This window comes from Mobula hypostoma, chromosome 13 (genome assembly GCF_963921235.1).
Source record: "Mobula hypostoma chromosome 13, sMobHyp1.1, whole genome shotgun sequence".
In the NCBI taxonomy this organism is placed as follows: domain Eukaryota; kingdom Metazoa; phylum Chordata; class Chondrichthyes; order Myliobatiformes; family Myliobatidae; genus Mobula; species Mobula hypostoma.
This window is the reverse complement of record NC_086109.1, coordinates 76,038,606-76,054,843: the sequence shown is the minus strand read 5'-3', so window position 1 is coordinate 76,054,843 and position 16,238 is coordinate 76,038,606. Positions and strand designations below refer to the sequence as shown.

At 43.1% G+C, this 16,238-nt stretch overlaps 1 protein-coding gene across 4 annotated transcripts in view; it reads right to left on the bottom strand.

Moving 5' to 3' along the window:
- Positions 1-16,238, bottom strand: part of myo5aa (myosin VAa) — a 223,058-nt gene that overhangs the window by 64,859 nt on the left and 141,961 nt on the right. For all 4 annotated transcript variants that reach the window (XM_063065969.1, XM_063065970.1, XM_063065971.1 and 1 more), the window contains exons 14-18: positions 14,215-14,298; positions 9,844-9,993; positions 7,284-7,381; positions 2,899-2,985; positions 2,629-2,737 (exon numbers count right to left, since the gene is read on the bottom strand). In XM_063065969.1, the coding sequence (XP_062922039.1) occupies positions 2,629-2,737; positions 2,899-2,985; positions 7,284-7,381; positions 9,844-9,993; positions 14,215-14,298 (528 nt within the window). The remainder of the gene's footprint in view (positions 1-2,628; positions 2,738-2,898; positions 2,986-7,283; positions 7,382-9,843; positions 9,994-14,214; positions 14,299-16,238) is intronic.

Here is a 16,238-nt window from a genome sequence, read left to right as displayed (position 1 = left end):
TTTCTCTATGACTCTATTTAAACAACTGTCCTTGGAAACCTGTCATAAATTGAGGGGCCAATTCGTCGAGCACCTCCATTCCATCCACCACAAACAGAACTTTCCGGAGGCCAAACACTTTAATTACAATTGCCATTCCAGCTCTGAAATGTCGGTGCCAAGAGGAGGCCACCCTCAAGATGGAGGAGCAACACCTTATATTCTGTCTGGGTAGCCTCCAACCTGAGGGCGTATCAATTTCTCCTAGGGGTTAAAAAAAATTCTACCCCCCCTTCCCCTACTCCCCACTCTGACATTTCACTTCTTCTCACTTGCCAATCACCTCCCTCTGGGTCCCCTCCTCCTTCCCTTTCTCCAGTGGTCCACTCTCCCCTCGTATCAGATGTATCAGATTCCTTCTTCTTCAGCCCTTGACCTTCCCCACTCACCTGGCTTCACCTATCACCTAGCTAGCCTCCTTTCCTTTCTCCCTCCTTTTTTTATTCTGGCATCTTCCCCTTTCCTTCCCAGTCCTGAAGAAGGGTCTTGGCCCAAAATGTCAACTGTTTATTCACTTCCATAGATGCTGCCTGACCTGCTGAGCTCCTCCAGCATTTTGTGTGTGTTGCCTTGAATCGCCAGCATCTGAAGATTTTCTCGTGTTTATCAACTGTCCTTGGTTTTCACCACAAGCTCCACAACCCTGTCACTAATTCAATCATCCCTATTGCTGGCTGGTGCCAATGCCTTCACGTACCCATAACAGCTGATTCCGTCAAAAGTTTTACATGATGTGCTCACTGCTGAAATAAACGGCAGCAAATTTTGAGGTGGAAAAATCAAACAATGAAAGATGCCAAAGAATGCAGCTGGTATCCAGCAAAGTGTCACAAGGCACTGAAAAACTTTTTTTTAAAACTTCACACCATCTCAGACTGTATCTTTTTGTTCTCTTTCAATCTTGGTGAGCATTGTTATGTTTACTTTGCACTTAGAGATATAGAAGGTATGTTAGTTTTAAGTTTCCGTTAACAAAAGTTTGCCCTCATTTTGCAATGTTCTGTGCTGCTTCTGACAACAAGCTAAGTTTCCTGGCATTTATGCTATATGTATGTGTGCCTGTGACAACAATAAGCTTGAACTTGATCTTGAACTCGGGAGGAGGAGGTAGAGGCATTTAGAATGCGGACACAAGACTTCACAAAGCTGAATGCCCAGCCACCGCCAGTGATACAGAGACATTTCATCTTTGGTATTCTCCGCTCTGGAGAACTGGGCTCGATTCAAAGTCAAGATGACCAAGTTTCTGGATATCAAGGAAATCAAAGGAATGGTCTCATGATTTGAGGAAATGGGCTGTAATTGGTTGAAGGAAGTAGAGACCAAGTTCTAAAGGCAAAATATGAATTTTAATTTGGATTGTTAACAGTAAAACTTCCATGTTAGAGCACCTTCAGGATTCTGATGGTGCTGAATTAGCACATTTTGCAGACTACCGAATGTCATTTAAATATTAATGTTTCAATAAATTACCAATTTAAATGTGTTAGGTGGTAAACAGTGTTACAAAAACTCTTTGTGAAACTGTTAAGTTTATAGAAAACATGAGGAACGGGATCACTTGTCAATGTAGAGAGAGCATGGGCAATCGAGGTCCCAGTGTGGGAGCTGAAGCCCCAGTAAAACTGAAAACCAGTTTCTTCCCAAGGGCTTCTGTGCAGCTGGATAATGCTACACCCCAGCTTGCCAATGGCCTTTGAGTGTCATGGACTATGGAAGTCACTTGCTACAAGTAAATATGTGATTTTTTTTTGAAGTAAGCCATACCACATGCAATGTAAATATCTGTTTTGTACAGACTGGAGCAGCACCATAATCTCATTGTCTTGAACAATGACAATAAAGTTCTATTCTATTCAGTATGGACCATATGAACAGAGTTTGGTGAGCAAGATGTCAAGCCGTCAGAATTTCTGAATGGTCGGACAGCAGATTATCAGAGTTTTAGGCAGTGGAGGATTGATGAGAAGGGAAGCAGTAGTGAGCGCAGGTTATATCACGTACGATACAGTTTTGGATATGCTGAAGGTTACTGATTATGGTGGGTTGAAGAAAACATCACCGCAGTTGTATCTTTCTCTGAACTGCGATTAATTTATTTTCTTAATCTTTGGAAACTTCTTGATGTCGGTGGCATAACATAATTGCAGATGGGTTTCAACAGCACCGATCACACAGTAAAACCACACACCCTGCAAAGTTACAGAGGGATCGATTGGGCCACCAGCACGAATCAATGCACTTAAGCAAAAGTGAGGAGAGGGAGAAGCTAACTACCTTTCCACATGGAAACTGAAAGCTCAGGATTCATACAGGAACAGACATTTTTTAATCCTGATCACTGGCCAATACTGCACCAGATTCAGATTTATTGTCACTAAAATATGATGTGAAATTATTGTTGTATATACTACATATGCAGGAAAGTGCAAAGATATAAAAATCTATAAATTACAGAAAGAAAGAAATAATGCCCGGGGGGAGAACAACCAAGAAATGTTCATGGATCGATATACCAATTAAAATTTTAAACCTACTTTGAGCTTTTTAGGAGAGCATGAATTCAGTTTATATAATTCAAGGGATCACCTTTATTAACTTCTCCAGGACATTTTTGCACGTCAATTTTTTGTCACTGAGAACATCCTTTTGCTTCATCAGGACACGATAACGATTGAAGAATTCTTGATATGTCCATCTGAAACGCCAAAAAAACTCCATAAACCAAGTAGATTTTCAGGTTCATGTTCGCAACAAAATTGCATCAAGTGGAAAATGTGAACAAGCTCTGACACGAAATGATAAAGCAAAGCATGATTGAGAGTGGCTTAGGTGCTGGTCCTGGACGAGCAACATTACCTGGACGGGAAGCCTGCGGCACTTATCCTGATGGTTTCCAGCACCCCACAGGCACGAAGCTGTTGCACAGCGCGTTTTGGATCAAACCTGCAGAGAGAAATTTAGGACAAGCTCATTTTGGACATCCCTCCTCAATATTGGCAGATGTGCCATCCAAAAGAGGCTCAAAACAAAAGGAATTCAAATTTTAGAGACTGACAGTTAATAGATACACGGAATAATGAAGGAGGATAGTGGACCATTGTCTGCCTGACCATTTTCAATTCAGTCATGGTTAATGGTCTAGCTGAGTGCAATTTTCCTGAACTAGCCCCAAATTCCTCCAACAGTTTAATATCAAGAAATTTATTGAAAAATTAAATAAATTTTTAGACTTAACCCAGTGGCAGTTGAAACTTTAATCTCACTACAAGGACCAAGTCTATTGAAAAGCGTGCTCCAATGCAAGGCTGACTATCACTTCACAGTCAGAATCCACAGTGAGCTCTTTCACCTCTTCGCTTCCATTTTATGATCAACTGAGGAAGAGTAAGATGAACAATTCACAATCTGATTGTAACCCAGTTCTGGAGGTGGAAAAAGACTAGCGGGCTAACATATTTAGTTCTGAAGGGGAGATGTAGGCTATTTGGCCTACTTGGCCATTTTCAATTAGATCATGGCTAAACTTCTAGCTCAGTGTGGCTTTTCTTGTTAGCAAAAACAGATGAGATCTGTTTTGTCCCAGTCATGGTCACATTCATCATAGCTATCAATCTGCAGATTCACATCAAGTCTCACAACCAGATTGTTCAGTATAGTTAAATGCACTCAGCTCAGGCTCAACTCGTGCCAGCAGACGTCTGATGTCTAATCATATTAATGTCAATTTTTAATGTATAATCCCCAGTGAACTCATAAAGGTGCTGTTAAATTGGCTAACTGTATCCAGCAGTAAAGATCTGAACATGTTCCATTGATATGCTGATTGGACATTTTCTGGTAGAAATGAAAGTTTGGCCAGGAACACGAAACGTGGATGATAAAACAGAAAGTGACCACTACTCCTTTTCAGAAATTCCAAGATTCACAATTTGCAAGGAACCAGATTTCAAAAACACAATGCGCGGCTGCTCTTATGGTGACTTGTTCAAGCTACCAAAAACAGATTTCTACCTTTCAGGCACTTTCTTACTCTTTCGTAGGGAAAATGATCGATAGGCAAATTACAAATGAAATTCTTCATCGAATTGTACCAGTTGTAAGATACAACAGTACGTCTGAGAATTGGAAGCTTTTCAGAACTCAAGGAGGAAAACAAAGCAAAATAATAATAATAATTAAGCCATAAATATCAAGGACATGTTGAAGAATCCTTGAAAGTGAGTCCATATGCTGTGGGAACAGTTTAGTGATGGAGTGGGTGAAGATGAGTGAAATTAATGCCCTGTGGTTCAAGAGCCTGATAGTTGAAGGATAGTAACTGTTCCTGATCCTGGTGGTGTGGGTCCTGAGGCTCCTGTACCTCCTTCCTGATGGCAGCAGCAAGAAGAGAGCGTGACCTGGGTGGAGAGCTCTGTAAAGAACTAAGAAATTGATAAAGGAAGGCAAGTGGATAGACTGGCCAAAAAAGAACCCAACACAAAATGCGAGCATAGGAATTTTTGTTGGAACGGAAAAAGAAAAAGACTAGCAAGGGAAAATTGAGGTCTTGCTATTTTTCATAAGAAGCACACTGATAGTACCAGAACCTTTTGTTTTAGTTATAAGGCAAATTTGGTAGGATGATATCATTATTGAGTAGTATGCACTGTATTAATTTAGTAATTAATGTGGCTCTCACAATGAAGGTTTCTTTTGTCAAAATGGTCTCCAATGGAAGTATAGTCAATTTTCTTGAGTTTGGAAAAATTAGAGATGATCTCATTCAAAAACTTAAAGTTCTTACAGGGTTCAACAGTGGTGAAGCAAGGATGATGCAATTCCTTGACTGAGGGCTCCAGAACCAAGGGTAAGTGAGAAGTCAGAGATACAGAGACATTTCATCTTTGGTATTCTCCGCTCTCGATTCAAAGTCAATCCAAGTTTCTGGAAATCAAGGGAATCAAAGGATATGAGGGTAGATCAGGAAAATGGGAACTATGAGAGTTGAGAAACTAAGTAATGTTTTAGATTTTAAGAGATAAAGATGAAACATTTTTGAATATTTGGAGCCCTTATTTACAGCTCCGATGATAAAGATCTTGGTTCCTTGGGGAAAGTAACAAATATATATTAAATTTATTTTTAATCCCATGGAGCATGTGCAAACCTCCCAATATTCAGGCAGTTCTTTTGTTTTCTTCTTTTTTTCTTTTCTCTTTAGGTAGGAGTATATATCGGGAGGGGGGAGGGTTAAGGGGAGGGGGGAGGGTAGATATTATCTTCTCATGTATTCACTTTGGAAACTCAATAAAAATTATATATAAAAAAAGGAAAATGGCGGTGGGTCAGGAAAATGCAGATGAGATTGAGTTTATGACTCAGACTCTTACAGCATAAAAACAGGCCCTTTGGCCCACACCTGCACTGACTAGTCGACTGGTAGATGCTGGTAGTTATCAGCATTAATCTCATTCACCAGCACCTGGTCTGTAAGGCATCTTTGCCTTCGCAATTCAAGTGCTTAATCCGGATTCTTCATTTAATTGTGAGAGCTCCTGTCTCCACCGTGCACTTAGGCAGCATGCTCCAGATTCCAAATTCTCTCTGGGTGGGGGAAAATTCTTCTTAAACCTCTCACTCCTCACCTGAAACCTGTGCACTCTGGTCTTGGACATGGGGGGGGGGGGGGCGGGGGAGAATGCTTCTTCCTGTCTACCCTATCTATACTCCTCAATTTTGTATACTTTGTGCCCCTACTCAGCTGGAAATGAACCATGGTGCCGATGATGGCAGAACAGGGTTAGTGGGCTGGACAGCCTAATCCAGTTCCTGATTCTTACTAATGAAGCATTGCACGCACACACACACAAGAATCTTCATTACTTGAAATGAGTCACAGAGCTAGAGACCCCTCCCACACGGACTTTTGCTTTGTCTCTGGTGTGGGAGGGGACTGGAACATTAAAGCAGCTCACAGTCAGCAGATGATGATGTAGTCACTGGACTTCCTATGTTGCCTTTGCAGTAGGAACAACAGTCCCGAATAAACCTTATCACACCCCACTCCTTCTCCTTCCCACTTATGTTGGGTGAGGAGTACAGATGTGTTGGAAATTCCGTCATTGCTGCATCAATAAAAATCCAACATTTTGAATTAAGTTATGAGCGAAGCAGTAATTTATTGCCAAAATACTGAATTAGCAAACCATCTGAATGAAGTGCCTTTGAAATAAGTGGCTGTTCCAACAGCACTGGGACCCCAAGATCAAGGAGCCTGTTGGATTTATTGAACAATTTTATAGCAGGTTTAAACATTAAAAGAAACAGTAACTTTTAGTGCCAGTGACTTGACAGCACATCAGATGTAAGCAGTCCTTGGAACACATCCACACTTTCTAACGTGAGAGATGGTCACGAGTTACTTGGTATTTGTACGTGGGATCACCCTCTCCATGATGGCAGACTGGAAGGGGATTCAGCCACGGCCCCTGGGAATCCAACACTGTAGGCCAATCATCTAGGAACACTTGACCGTGCCTTTCTACACTAAACTAATGTTTAAACCTTGGGTGAGTAACAGGACCTCTACTTGGTCTGCGATCTGCTGACCCATTCGCACAGCTCTGGGACCAATTTTACAGCTGCTCATCTGCAAACGTGACAGGACATTTAACTCCATAAATATTCAATGTAAAGAGCTGCCCCTTGTATTCTTAAACACCCTGTGACTGACAGCAATCTGAATCAAAGCATTCCTCCTCTTCGCAGTAACGGTTAGCTTCCTGCTCAGTCCCCTCGCACAACAGTGGAGATGGAACGCTGGTCGGAAGCAGAGTCAAAGTAACTGGTCAACAGAAAAATCATGATGGGCAAGGTGGCCATTCAGCCCATCATGTCCATTCCTGCTAAAACAAAATTCCTACCTTCCAACACCAAAATGCCTCACAAGTTTTAATTACAATTAAAGTTATTTATTGTAATGTATAAGCTAACAGTCCCTGAGTGCGGAGATTTCAACAGTCTGTGAGGAATATGGTAGCATCATTCCCATTCTGAACACTGAAGATATTGTTTCATTGGCAAAAAAATTATTTGGGACTGGTATACACAACTTCCAACATTAGCACAACACAAACGCAGCTCTATTATCAGGCTTATAAAATTATACCATTTGCAGCATTCTATAGACTCAGTGTGACAATCACTCAGAAGACACAATGACACAGTTTAATAAAGTGAGACTGAAAGCACAGCCAGCTTACGTGAAAGCAAACTTGTCATCATTGGGCTTAATGCAGCGCACGTAGTGAGGAGTTGTAGCGTTGAGGGTCTCCATCAGAAGATGCAGGGAGTTCCGGAACTGCAGAGGTGAATGAAAAATTAACTGTAATTCATGAGCTTTTTGGCACAAAACTTTAATCCCTTCTCCTTCCCCAAAAATATCAGAATTGTCCTTCTCTTAATGTCCACTTGCGTCATACAGAGGTTGACTGTTGGCATTTTCAGGAATCCTCCACTACCTTCCCAAATGACCTCAGAAGAAAACTTCTGGAGTCAAGAACGCAGAAAAGGGTTTCAAATTTTGTTTCGTGCAAATGGTCAGGGCCAGGATTTCTTGGTGTGACCCAGATTGTGAGAAGGATCAGGCAGCATCTGAGGTGAGGCCACATCTTCCATTTTACAACAACTCGGTCTCTTTGCCTGGTCACTGCTAAGGTAGTTAAGAGTTGGTCATAGTTAATAGTCAAGTAGCAGATGTGTAAATGAACTAGCAACCAGCTAATCTCTTTGCAACACACACAAAATGTTGGAGAAACTCAGCAGGCCAGGCCGCATCTATGGAAAAAGAGTAAACAGTCGAAGTTTCGGGCCAAGACACTTCCTTGGGATCCAAGAAGGGTCTCGGCCCAAGACGTTGCCTGTTTACTCTTTTCCATACATGCTGCCTGACCTGCTGAGTTCCTCCAGCATTTTATGTGTGTTGCTGTGAATTTCCAGCATCTGTAGATCTTTTCGTATTTGGGACACCTAGTCTCTTTATCTACTAACACAATTCCGAGTCCCACTCTGCTGGCTGAAGAGTTTAAATGCACGTAAGTGCACACGGTCTTTATCCCCAGGGTTGGGTAATCGAGAACTAGGGAGCTTAGGTTTAAGGGGAAAGGTTTAATAGGAACCTGAAGGGCAACTTCTTCACCCGGAGGGTGGTAATTACATTGACTGAAATGCCAGAGGAAGTTGTTGAGGCAGGTACATTTAACAATATTTAAAAGGAACTTGGACAGGTACATGGATATGAAAGGTTTGGAGAGGGATAATTGCCCAAACATTTAGCAAATGGGTCAAGTTTAGATGGGAAACAGGGACACCTCTTTTTTCCTTATTAGGGAGAGAGAGAGCCTGTGGTATGTTGAATTACCGGGTGAACTAGCAGTCTTTGGGGTACTGCGAGTCTGTGTCATTATTGATGCTTTGCTGCATGCTTGAGTGCTCGGTTGAGGGTGCAGATGCTTTTTTTGCTGGTGGGGGAAGGGTAGAGGGGCCGTTGCTTTGCTGTTGCTTACATGTGGGAGGGGGGAGCGGGGGCAAGCTTTGGGGTTCTAACATTTAACTGTCATTCATTCTTTAGGGCACTCCTCTGTTTTCGGGGACGTTTGCGAAGAAAAAGAATTTCAGGATGTATATTGTATACATTTCTCTGACATTAAATGCACCTTTTGAATCTTGGTTGGCATGAACCACATTTGGGCCAAAAGGCCTGTTTCTATACTTTATAATTAAATGTATCTAGAGAAACTGGCATTACTAACAGTACCTCTGAAATTACTGGACCCTCATAAAAACCATCTAGTAATTTAATAATTTTCCAAGGATCGTTGCCTTTACCTGGTCTGTCTGTGGCAATGTGATCACAATCACCCTCTGAAGTGGCACAACATGGGGTGGCACGGTAGCATAGTGGTTAGCACAACACTTTGTAGTACCAGCGACCCAGGTTCAATTCCCGCTGCTGCTTGTAAGGAGATGGTATGTTCTCCCCGTGACCATGTGGGTTTCATCCCATAAGTCTAAGGACATATCAGCTGGTGGATTAATCGCTCATTGTAAATTATCCCGCGATTAGGCTAGGATTAAATCGGTGTATTGACGGGTGTTGCAGCTTCTTCGCCGTACCTCCATAAATAAATACAAGCTGGCCAAGCAGACAAGTTATCTTAGTGGCCACAAGGGAGCTACGTGTCAGCTGAGGGAAACTGATCCGACCAGTAAAGGATGCCAGGTTCCTCTTTGCGAAGAGATACCTCGTTTGCATTTTTGCTGCAAAGCAACAAATTTGTGGTCACGTTTTCTGAGGAGAGTTTGGTGCTTTTGCATGGGGCTGCACTGTAGCGTAGAGATTAGCACAGTGCTATCACACGATCAGGGTTCAATTCCCGACACTGTCTGTAAAGAGTTTGTACATTCTCCCCATGACCACATGTGTTTCCTCTTAGTGCCCCTGTTTCCTCCCACATCCCAGAGAGGTACGGATCAGGGTTTCTAAGTTGTTATGTTGGTACTGAAAGCGTGGCAACGCTTGCGGATCCTCAGACAGTGCTGGTCGTTGACACATTTCACTGTATTTTTTGATGTACATGTGACTAATAGAACTAATCTCTTAATCTTTTGAAAAATACAAGATCTGCCACTGATTCCTTCCATTATTACGGGAAGGTCTTTGAATTTCTAGTCCTGCAGAGGTAATTTCCACACTGCACTTCAGCGGCACAACGGAAAACAGCGACCACAGACTGTTGCCCTTGGAAGTTGCTCTGGACTTACCTGATGCCCCACTGATTTCTTGTGCTCTTTGCTTGGCTGCAGTGCTCTCGGCTTGGCGGATTTCACAGTTGCCCTGGCAACTGGGGGCCGTCCCTCGGTTGGGCTGCTGACCTGCTTCTCTTCTTGGAATAGCTCAGCAAGCAGATTTAACTGGTTTTGTTTAAATTGCAACGACAATAATGTTAACAACAGGATTAGTTTCAGTTCACCATCCATACCTCAGTGCTGGGAGGTCCCAACCCACTCAAATTTGTGAATGCCATTAACTCTAAGCTAAGGCCTTCAACCCAAGGCCCATAGGCTGCCATTGCTCTGCTAGTCCACCTCAGTGGCCAGCAAACTGCCTGCCCTTGCCAATCCTACACTGTGTTTGCTTGTAGCATTCTCTGGGTGGACGTTCTTCTGGGTTTAAACAAATGATGGAGGACCTATCGAATATTGAATGGCATAGATAGTGGCTGTGAAGAGGATGTTTCCTATAGTGGAGGAACCTAGGACAAGAGGGTACAGGCTCGGAATTTAAGGTCGTCCCTTTGGAACAGAGATGAGGAGGAATTTCTTTAGCCAAAGGGTGGTGGATCTATGGAATTCATCGACACAGACGACTGCAAAGGCCAAGTCATTGAGCATATTTAAAGTGGAGGTTAATAGGTTCTTGGTTCGTAAAGGTGTTAAAGGTTACAGGGAGAAAGCCGGAGAATGGGGTTGAGAGGCTAATAAATCAGCTGTAATAAAAATGGCCTGAGCAGCCTCGATGGGTATTCTGCTCCAGGGTTTTATGGACAATACCCAAGCATAAATGCTGTTGGTTAGCAACATCCTTCATGAAAAACGCAGAAAACACCAACATACCAGCCCCGTCCCCAAAGTAAACTCCTAACCAGCAAGGTTCTCTGACAGATGGCTAAAACCATGCTCTCAGGCTGAATCATCTGCCACATCTCCCAAAAAGCCTCCTCCACCTCGGAACATCACTGGCATTCACAAAATCTAAAAACAATCTACTTAAAATTAAAGACAGAAAAACTACTTATTAAACAATCAACACTTTAAAAACAAAAAATCATTAAAACATTTAAAAGCACATCATTAAGATGTTCCAAATGTCTGTTGAATTGCCTTCAGTCATTTTGCAATGGACGGTCTAGTCCCTGCTGCAAAAAAAATTGTCACACAGCTCTGTCCCAATCCCATCATTCCATGGGGCTACATTATAAATAGCTGTCAACAAAAGCATAGAAATAGTGTGTGATGTCAAATGATGATCCAATCACGCTACAGGAAACTGTATAGGATCTGCCCACACAACCAACAGATCAAGTCCAGGAGTTATGCTCTAAATGTACCTTAAAGTAATCACATTTTCTGATTGTTTCTCCTTCACTTACTTAACTAACTCCCCCTTTGATGGACATTAATATGATCATTTCAACAACTACTTTCAGTAGAGAGTTCCGCATTCTAGCTACCGTCTGGACAAGGAGATATCCCCTGAAGTTAACACCAGCTTTATTAATGTGTATTTACAACCTCCAGTTCTGGATTCCTCGGCTAGTACTGAGATTCATGCAGATGACAGTTTCTAAAAGCCATAAACACTGTAGCATCAGTGGGTTCAGGTCTACACAAACCAATGCTTATCCCGGAGAAATGAGATTCTGTGGTTTCAATCTGTATATGGACTGCAATGCACAGTAAAGCCAAAATACAAAAGAAACTTCCTTTCTTTAGGGGGACCATCACAAACCCATTTGGATCTGAAGAAACGGTGTAGTGCTTTTTCCTGAAAAGCTCCTACTCCTCACTCCCCAACAAGGCACATCACGCGGGAAGAGAGGGAGGGAAGAGAGGGAGGGAAGAGAGGGAGGGAAGAGAGGGAGGGACGAGAGGGAGGGAAGAGAGGGAGGGAAGAGAGGGAGGGAAGAGAGGGAGGGAAGAGAGGGAGGGAAGAGAGGGAGGGAAGAGAGGGAGGGAAGAGAGGGAGGGAAGAGAGGGAGGGAAGAGAGGGAGGGAAGAGAGGGAGGGAAGAGAGGGAGGGAAGAGAGGGAGGGAAGAGAGGGAGGGAAGAGAGGGAGGGTGACATTAAGAGAACAAGACATTAGAAGCAGAAGGCAGACATTCTATGTGGCCTGACTTCCCTTAGGTGAGGTTTGGGAAGGTGAGGTGCCTCCTCCACCATTCCACAAGGTCATGGAGATTCTCTTACCCCAGGTGCACTTTCCTACACTGACACCACATCCACTGATCATTTGAGTAGAGAAGCACAAAAATGTCTCCAAGGAGCTAACAAGTAAAGTGATCCAATCCAATACCAGCCCAGGAGGGACAAGACAGATCGTTTCATAAATGCACATAGTGGTAAAAGACTTCCAACTTAAAAAGAGAGCCAGTGCTTTGTGGAGTTGCTCTGAAATCTGGAACGCCTTTTCTGAGTACTAGTAAAGTCATTCACTTCTTCCACATTCACATACACCACTGGGTCAATTAACTTTTGATGAGTGGGTCTGACTGATGATTCGATGAGGTTGGCTAATTTCCTGTTGAAACTTTAACAGGCAGAGCAAGACAATAAAAAGAAAACCCATTCCCCCAGCTACAGAGTTCCAATGTTACTTTTCAACCACAGAAGTAACACTTGAACCAGAGTTTAACCCAGGAGGAGTGGAACTAAGAAAGCTGTATCATCCACTCGCACTGTTGTGATATAGAGATCTCCACACAACCACATCTGCCTCTAATCCACCTGGAGCTAGGCTGTGTTAGTGGAAAATTAATGTCTTGAACAAGAACTTTCAAACTTGATGACAACCCACTAAATATATACAGCACATGGCAAAGATATCATGCAGGGCAAAGTCCCAGAGCGCGGCAAGTTATTGTTATTCAACAAAATAAATGCTGTGTTTATAAGAACACGAGGCACTGGAGCCAGAACAGGTTGGTCAGTATTAACTGCCCGCTCTGCCATCGATATTTAACGCAGACTAAATTAAATGCTCCACCGTGCAGGACATATAGTAAGTATTGTTAATGTTAGATCTGGGAATATTGCAGACTAAGGAAGAGTTGAAAGACTTTTACCTTCTGAAGAATAAACGTCCGTATGCATTAAGAATGGAAGGAAAAAAATCAGAACATTTAACAAGACAGAATGGCCACTACTGTCTAACTATACATGATTTCTTTCAGTGTTCTCCTTTTCTATTTGCTGAAATATGTCCATTCTCCCCCCCGCCCCCCCCCGCCACACAAGATATCAAGATGAAGTACAGGCTGTCCCCACGTAATGAACTGTTTTACGGATCTCCACGTCAATTTTGTCCTTATGTCTGAAAGCATACAAGCCATTTTATATGGCGTCATAGCTCCACACTATAGTAATAAATGCACCCAAAGCACACAAGACTGATAAAAACAGTTATTACAAGTGGAGGGAGAGAGGAAACTAGTTCTGTCGTTTATAGGAGCTGGGGTGCCTGAGACTTTTGCACAGTACTGAATGTATAGGTGTCCATAAGTCAGGTATTCACCACCTGGGGCAGCTTATACTCAACATTAATACATTATTCCTTTGATATCACTTGTTAGTAGGTATTGGATATCAGGGACTTCTTCATCCTTGGGTTTATTTCCTGCAGGGGGCGCCACATAGCAATCATAAATCTGCAATTGCTCACTTGGCGACTAGCTGTATTGCAACATTATATCACTGCGTAACTCACCCATTTTTGGATTTGCCGCCCCTACCCCCGATGAAATTTTATTCCATCAATCTGAAACATGACTTGCAGGCTTATCAGTGACATGAAACTTAAACGGTTTACTCCCCACAGATGCTATCTGACTGGATGGAACTTCACAGCATTTATTTTAGGTTTCCAGCATTGCAGCTTTTTGCTTCTGAATTTCTACAGGTGTTGCCTGGATAGCTGAACATTCCCAAATTTTATTTCAGATTTTCAGCATTTCAGCATTTTGCTTTCGAATTTCCAGCTTCTCTGTCTGTTAGCACTGCCTGGACAGCTGAACATTCCCAGTTTTATTTCAGTTTTCCAGCTGCTGCAGCATTTTGATTTCGAATTTCCAGTATTATTTAAAAAGAAACCCTTAGAGACTGTTATTTTGCTGACATTTACTTTGCAATAATGTTAAACTTGCATGGTTCGATGGCATAGAGATAAAATCTAAGTATATGATTCTGATTTTTATTCTAGGATTCCCCTGTGTGGCCTGAGGCGATGCAGTTTTATGACAGGGTGTGTGTGTTACATAATGCACAACGTGACATCTTTCTGCAAAAGCACATCCCAGGTAAATCAGTCTCCGTTTCAGACCTGATTGAGGGTGGCTCAGAATATTCTCTGTACTCACCTTACTGGCCTTCAGCACCGAAATCTGCTCTTCGTACACAGTGTCTTTGTTCTTTTCCAAAAATCCCTCGCACTGGTACTCAACCTGTGAAAGACCGGCAAGCCGTAACGTCAGGAAGGACACAAGGTAAAGGGAGTTTATAGAACAGGTTAAAATTGGTGGACGTGAGGCTTCTCAAGCGAACTAAATTCAGACAGAAGGTTTGACCTCAGAAAAGTTACGGTGCTGAGATATGGCAAGGCTGTTATATAACAGGACATCAGGTAGTGTTCACTCTGTTTAATCGCACTGATGTCACCAGTCATTACCCCTTAGCTGCTCACTGCAAGGACACTGAACAGTAAGGTAACGTCATAGAATGGCTCCAAAATGGTTTTATCGTTGCAGCTCTCAGGAGGGAAATGCTGAAGGAGCCCTTTCGGACTTATTTACAATGATAGTAGAGGCCAGCCACACCAGTGGGTCTATAGCTCTTCCAGACAGCATTCCCCTCCACCCCTCTGTGTACCTCACGCTCTCATTTGCCCTACTTCATTTGGAATTTTTTGTTGCTTACCTACACTGTGGGAGGTGGTGGGGGGGGGGGGTGAGGAATGTAATTTATCTACCAGAACATCTTTGAGATGCGTATGAAGAACGTTTGATAGATCTGGGCATGTACTCAGTGGAGCTCAGAAGAGTGGACATAGGGAGGATGTCTCCTATAGTGCGGGAAGTCTACAATCAGAACCAGAGGGTGGCAGCCTCAGAATGTAAGAATTTCCCTTTAAATAGAGATGAGGAGGAATTTATTTAGCCAGAGGTTGGTGAATCTCTGTGGAGTTCATTGTCACAAACAGTCAATGGGAATATTTAAAGCAGAGGTTAATAGGCTCTTGATTAGTCAGGATGTCACAGGTTAGGGGGAAAAGGAAGGAGAATAGAGTTGAGAGGGATAATAAATCAGCCATGATGGAACGGTGGAGCAGACTCAATGGGCTGAATGGCCTAATGCTGATCCAATGTTTCACAGTCTTATGCAGGAGGAAACAGGAGCAGCAGGCAGAAACTTGCACCGTTCTAAGGAGAGCGTGCATTCTCGACTCAACCGTTCACAAAGCCCCCAGAGCTGTGAGGCAGCAATGGTGTTAACAGCGGCTCCTTGGGTTTGCAAGAGTCTCTGGATCACTGAGGTTGGGTGTACAGTTGTGAGTCTGTGGACCACTGGACAAGTTTGGCTCAATGAAAGAGGACAGAGGATGGTTGATAGGCTGCTGCTCAGAGCAACAACAGTGGAGTTAAAGAGAGGAAGATACAGGCTTCAGTAGAGGTGAACCAAGTTATAGTCCAAAACTCAAGTTGACGTAAATATCAACACGAGAAAATCTACTGTTGCTGGAAATCCGAGCAACACACACAAAATGCTAGAGGAACTCAGCAGGCCAGGCAGCATCTATGGAAAAAGAATAAACAGTTGACATTTTGGGACGAGACACATCATCAGGTCTTGATGAAATGTCGACTGTTTCCTCTGTTCCATAGATATTGCCTGGTCTTCTGATTTCCTCCAGCATTGTGTGTGTGTGTTGACCTAAATATGACCAAGACTGAGAACTGGCTGATTCAATGTGAAAGTCCTGGGTGGTGAGATGGAAGGGGGGAGTCTGGAGTCGAGTCTCGATGGCCAGAGCCCGAAGTATACAAGCCTCTGTGAGTCACTGGGGAAGCCAAACTCCGAATGTCTGCGAGTCAGAGTCCACCAAAGGCTGGAGGCTGAAGGTGGCCTGTCCCGGGGTTGGGGAACTGTGTGCACGTGTGGTGAGTGGGTGGGAGGGAGGTCAGGGGCTTGTTCTGTTGTTGTTTGTCGCCTGTTGTGCTCTGTTGTTCTGCCAAGGACAGTGGGCATGCGATAGACACCGGGACTGCTCCCATCACAACCTTAAGTTGTTAATGCAAATGACACATTTCATTGATTGTTTCAACGTACAAGTGATAAATAAATCTGGACCTGGAGTGCTACAGGTTGGTGGTTTGGATGCAGTGTT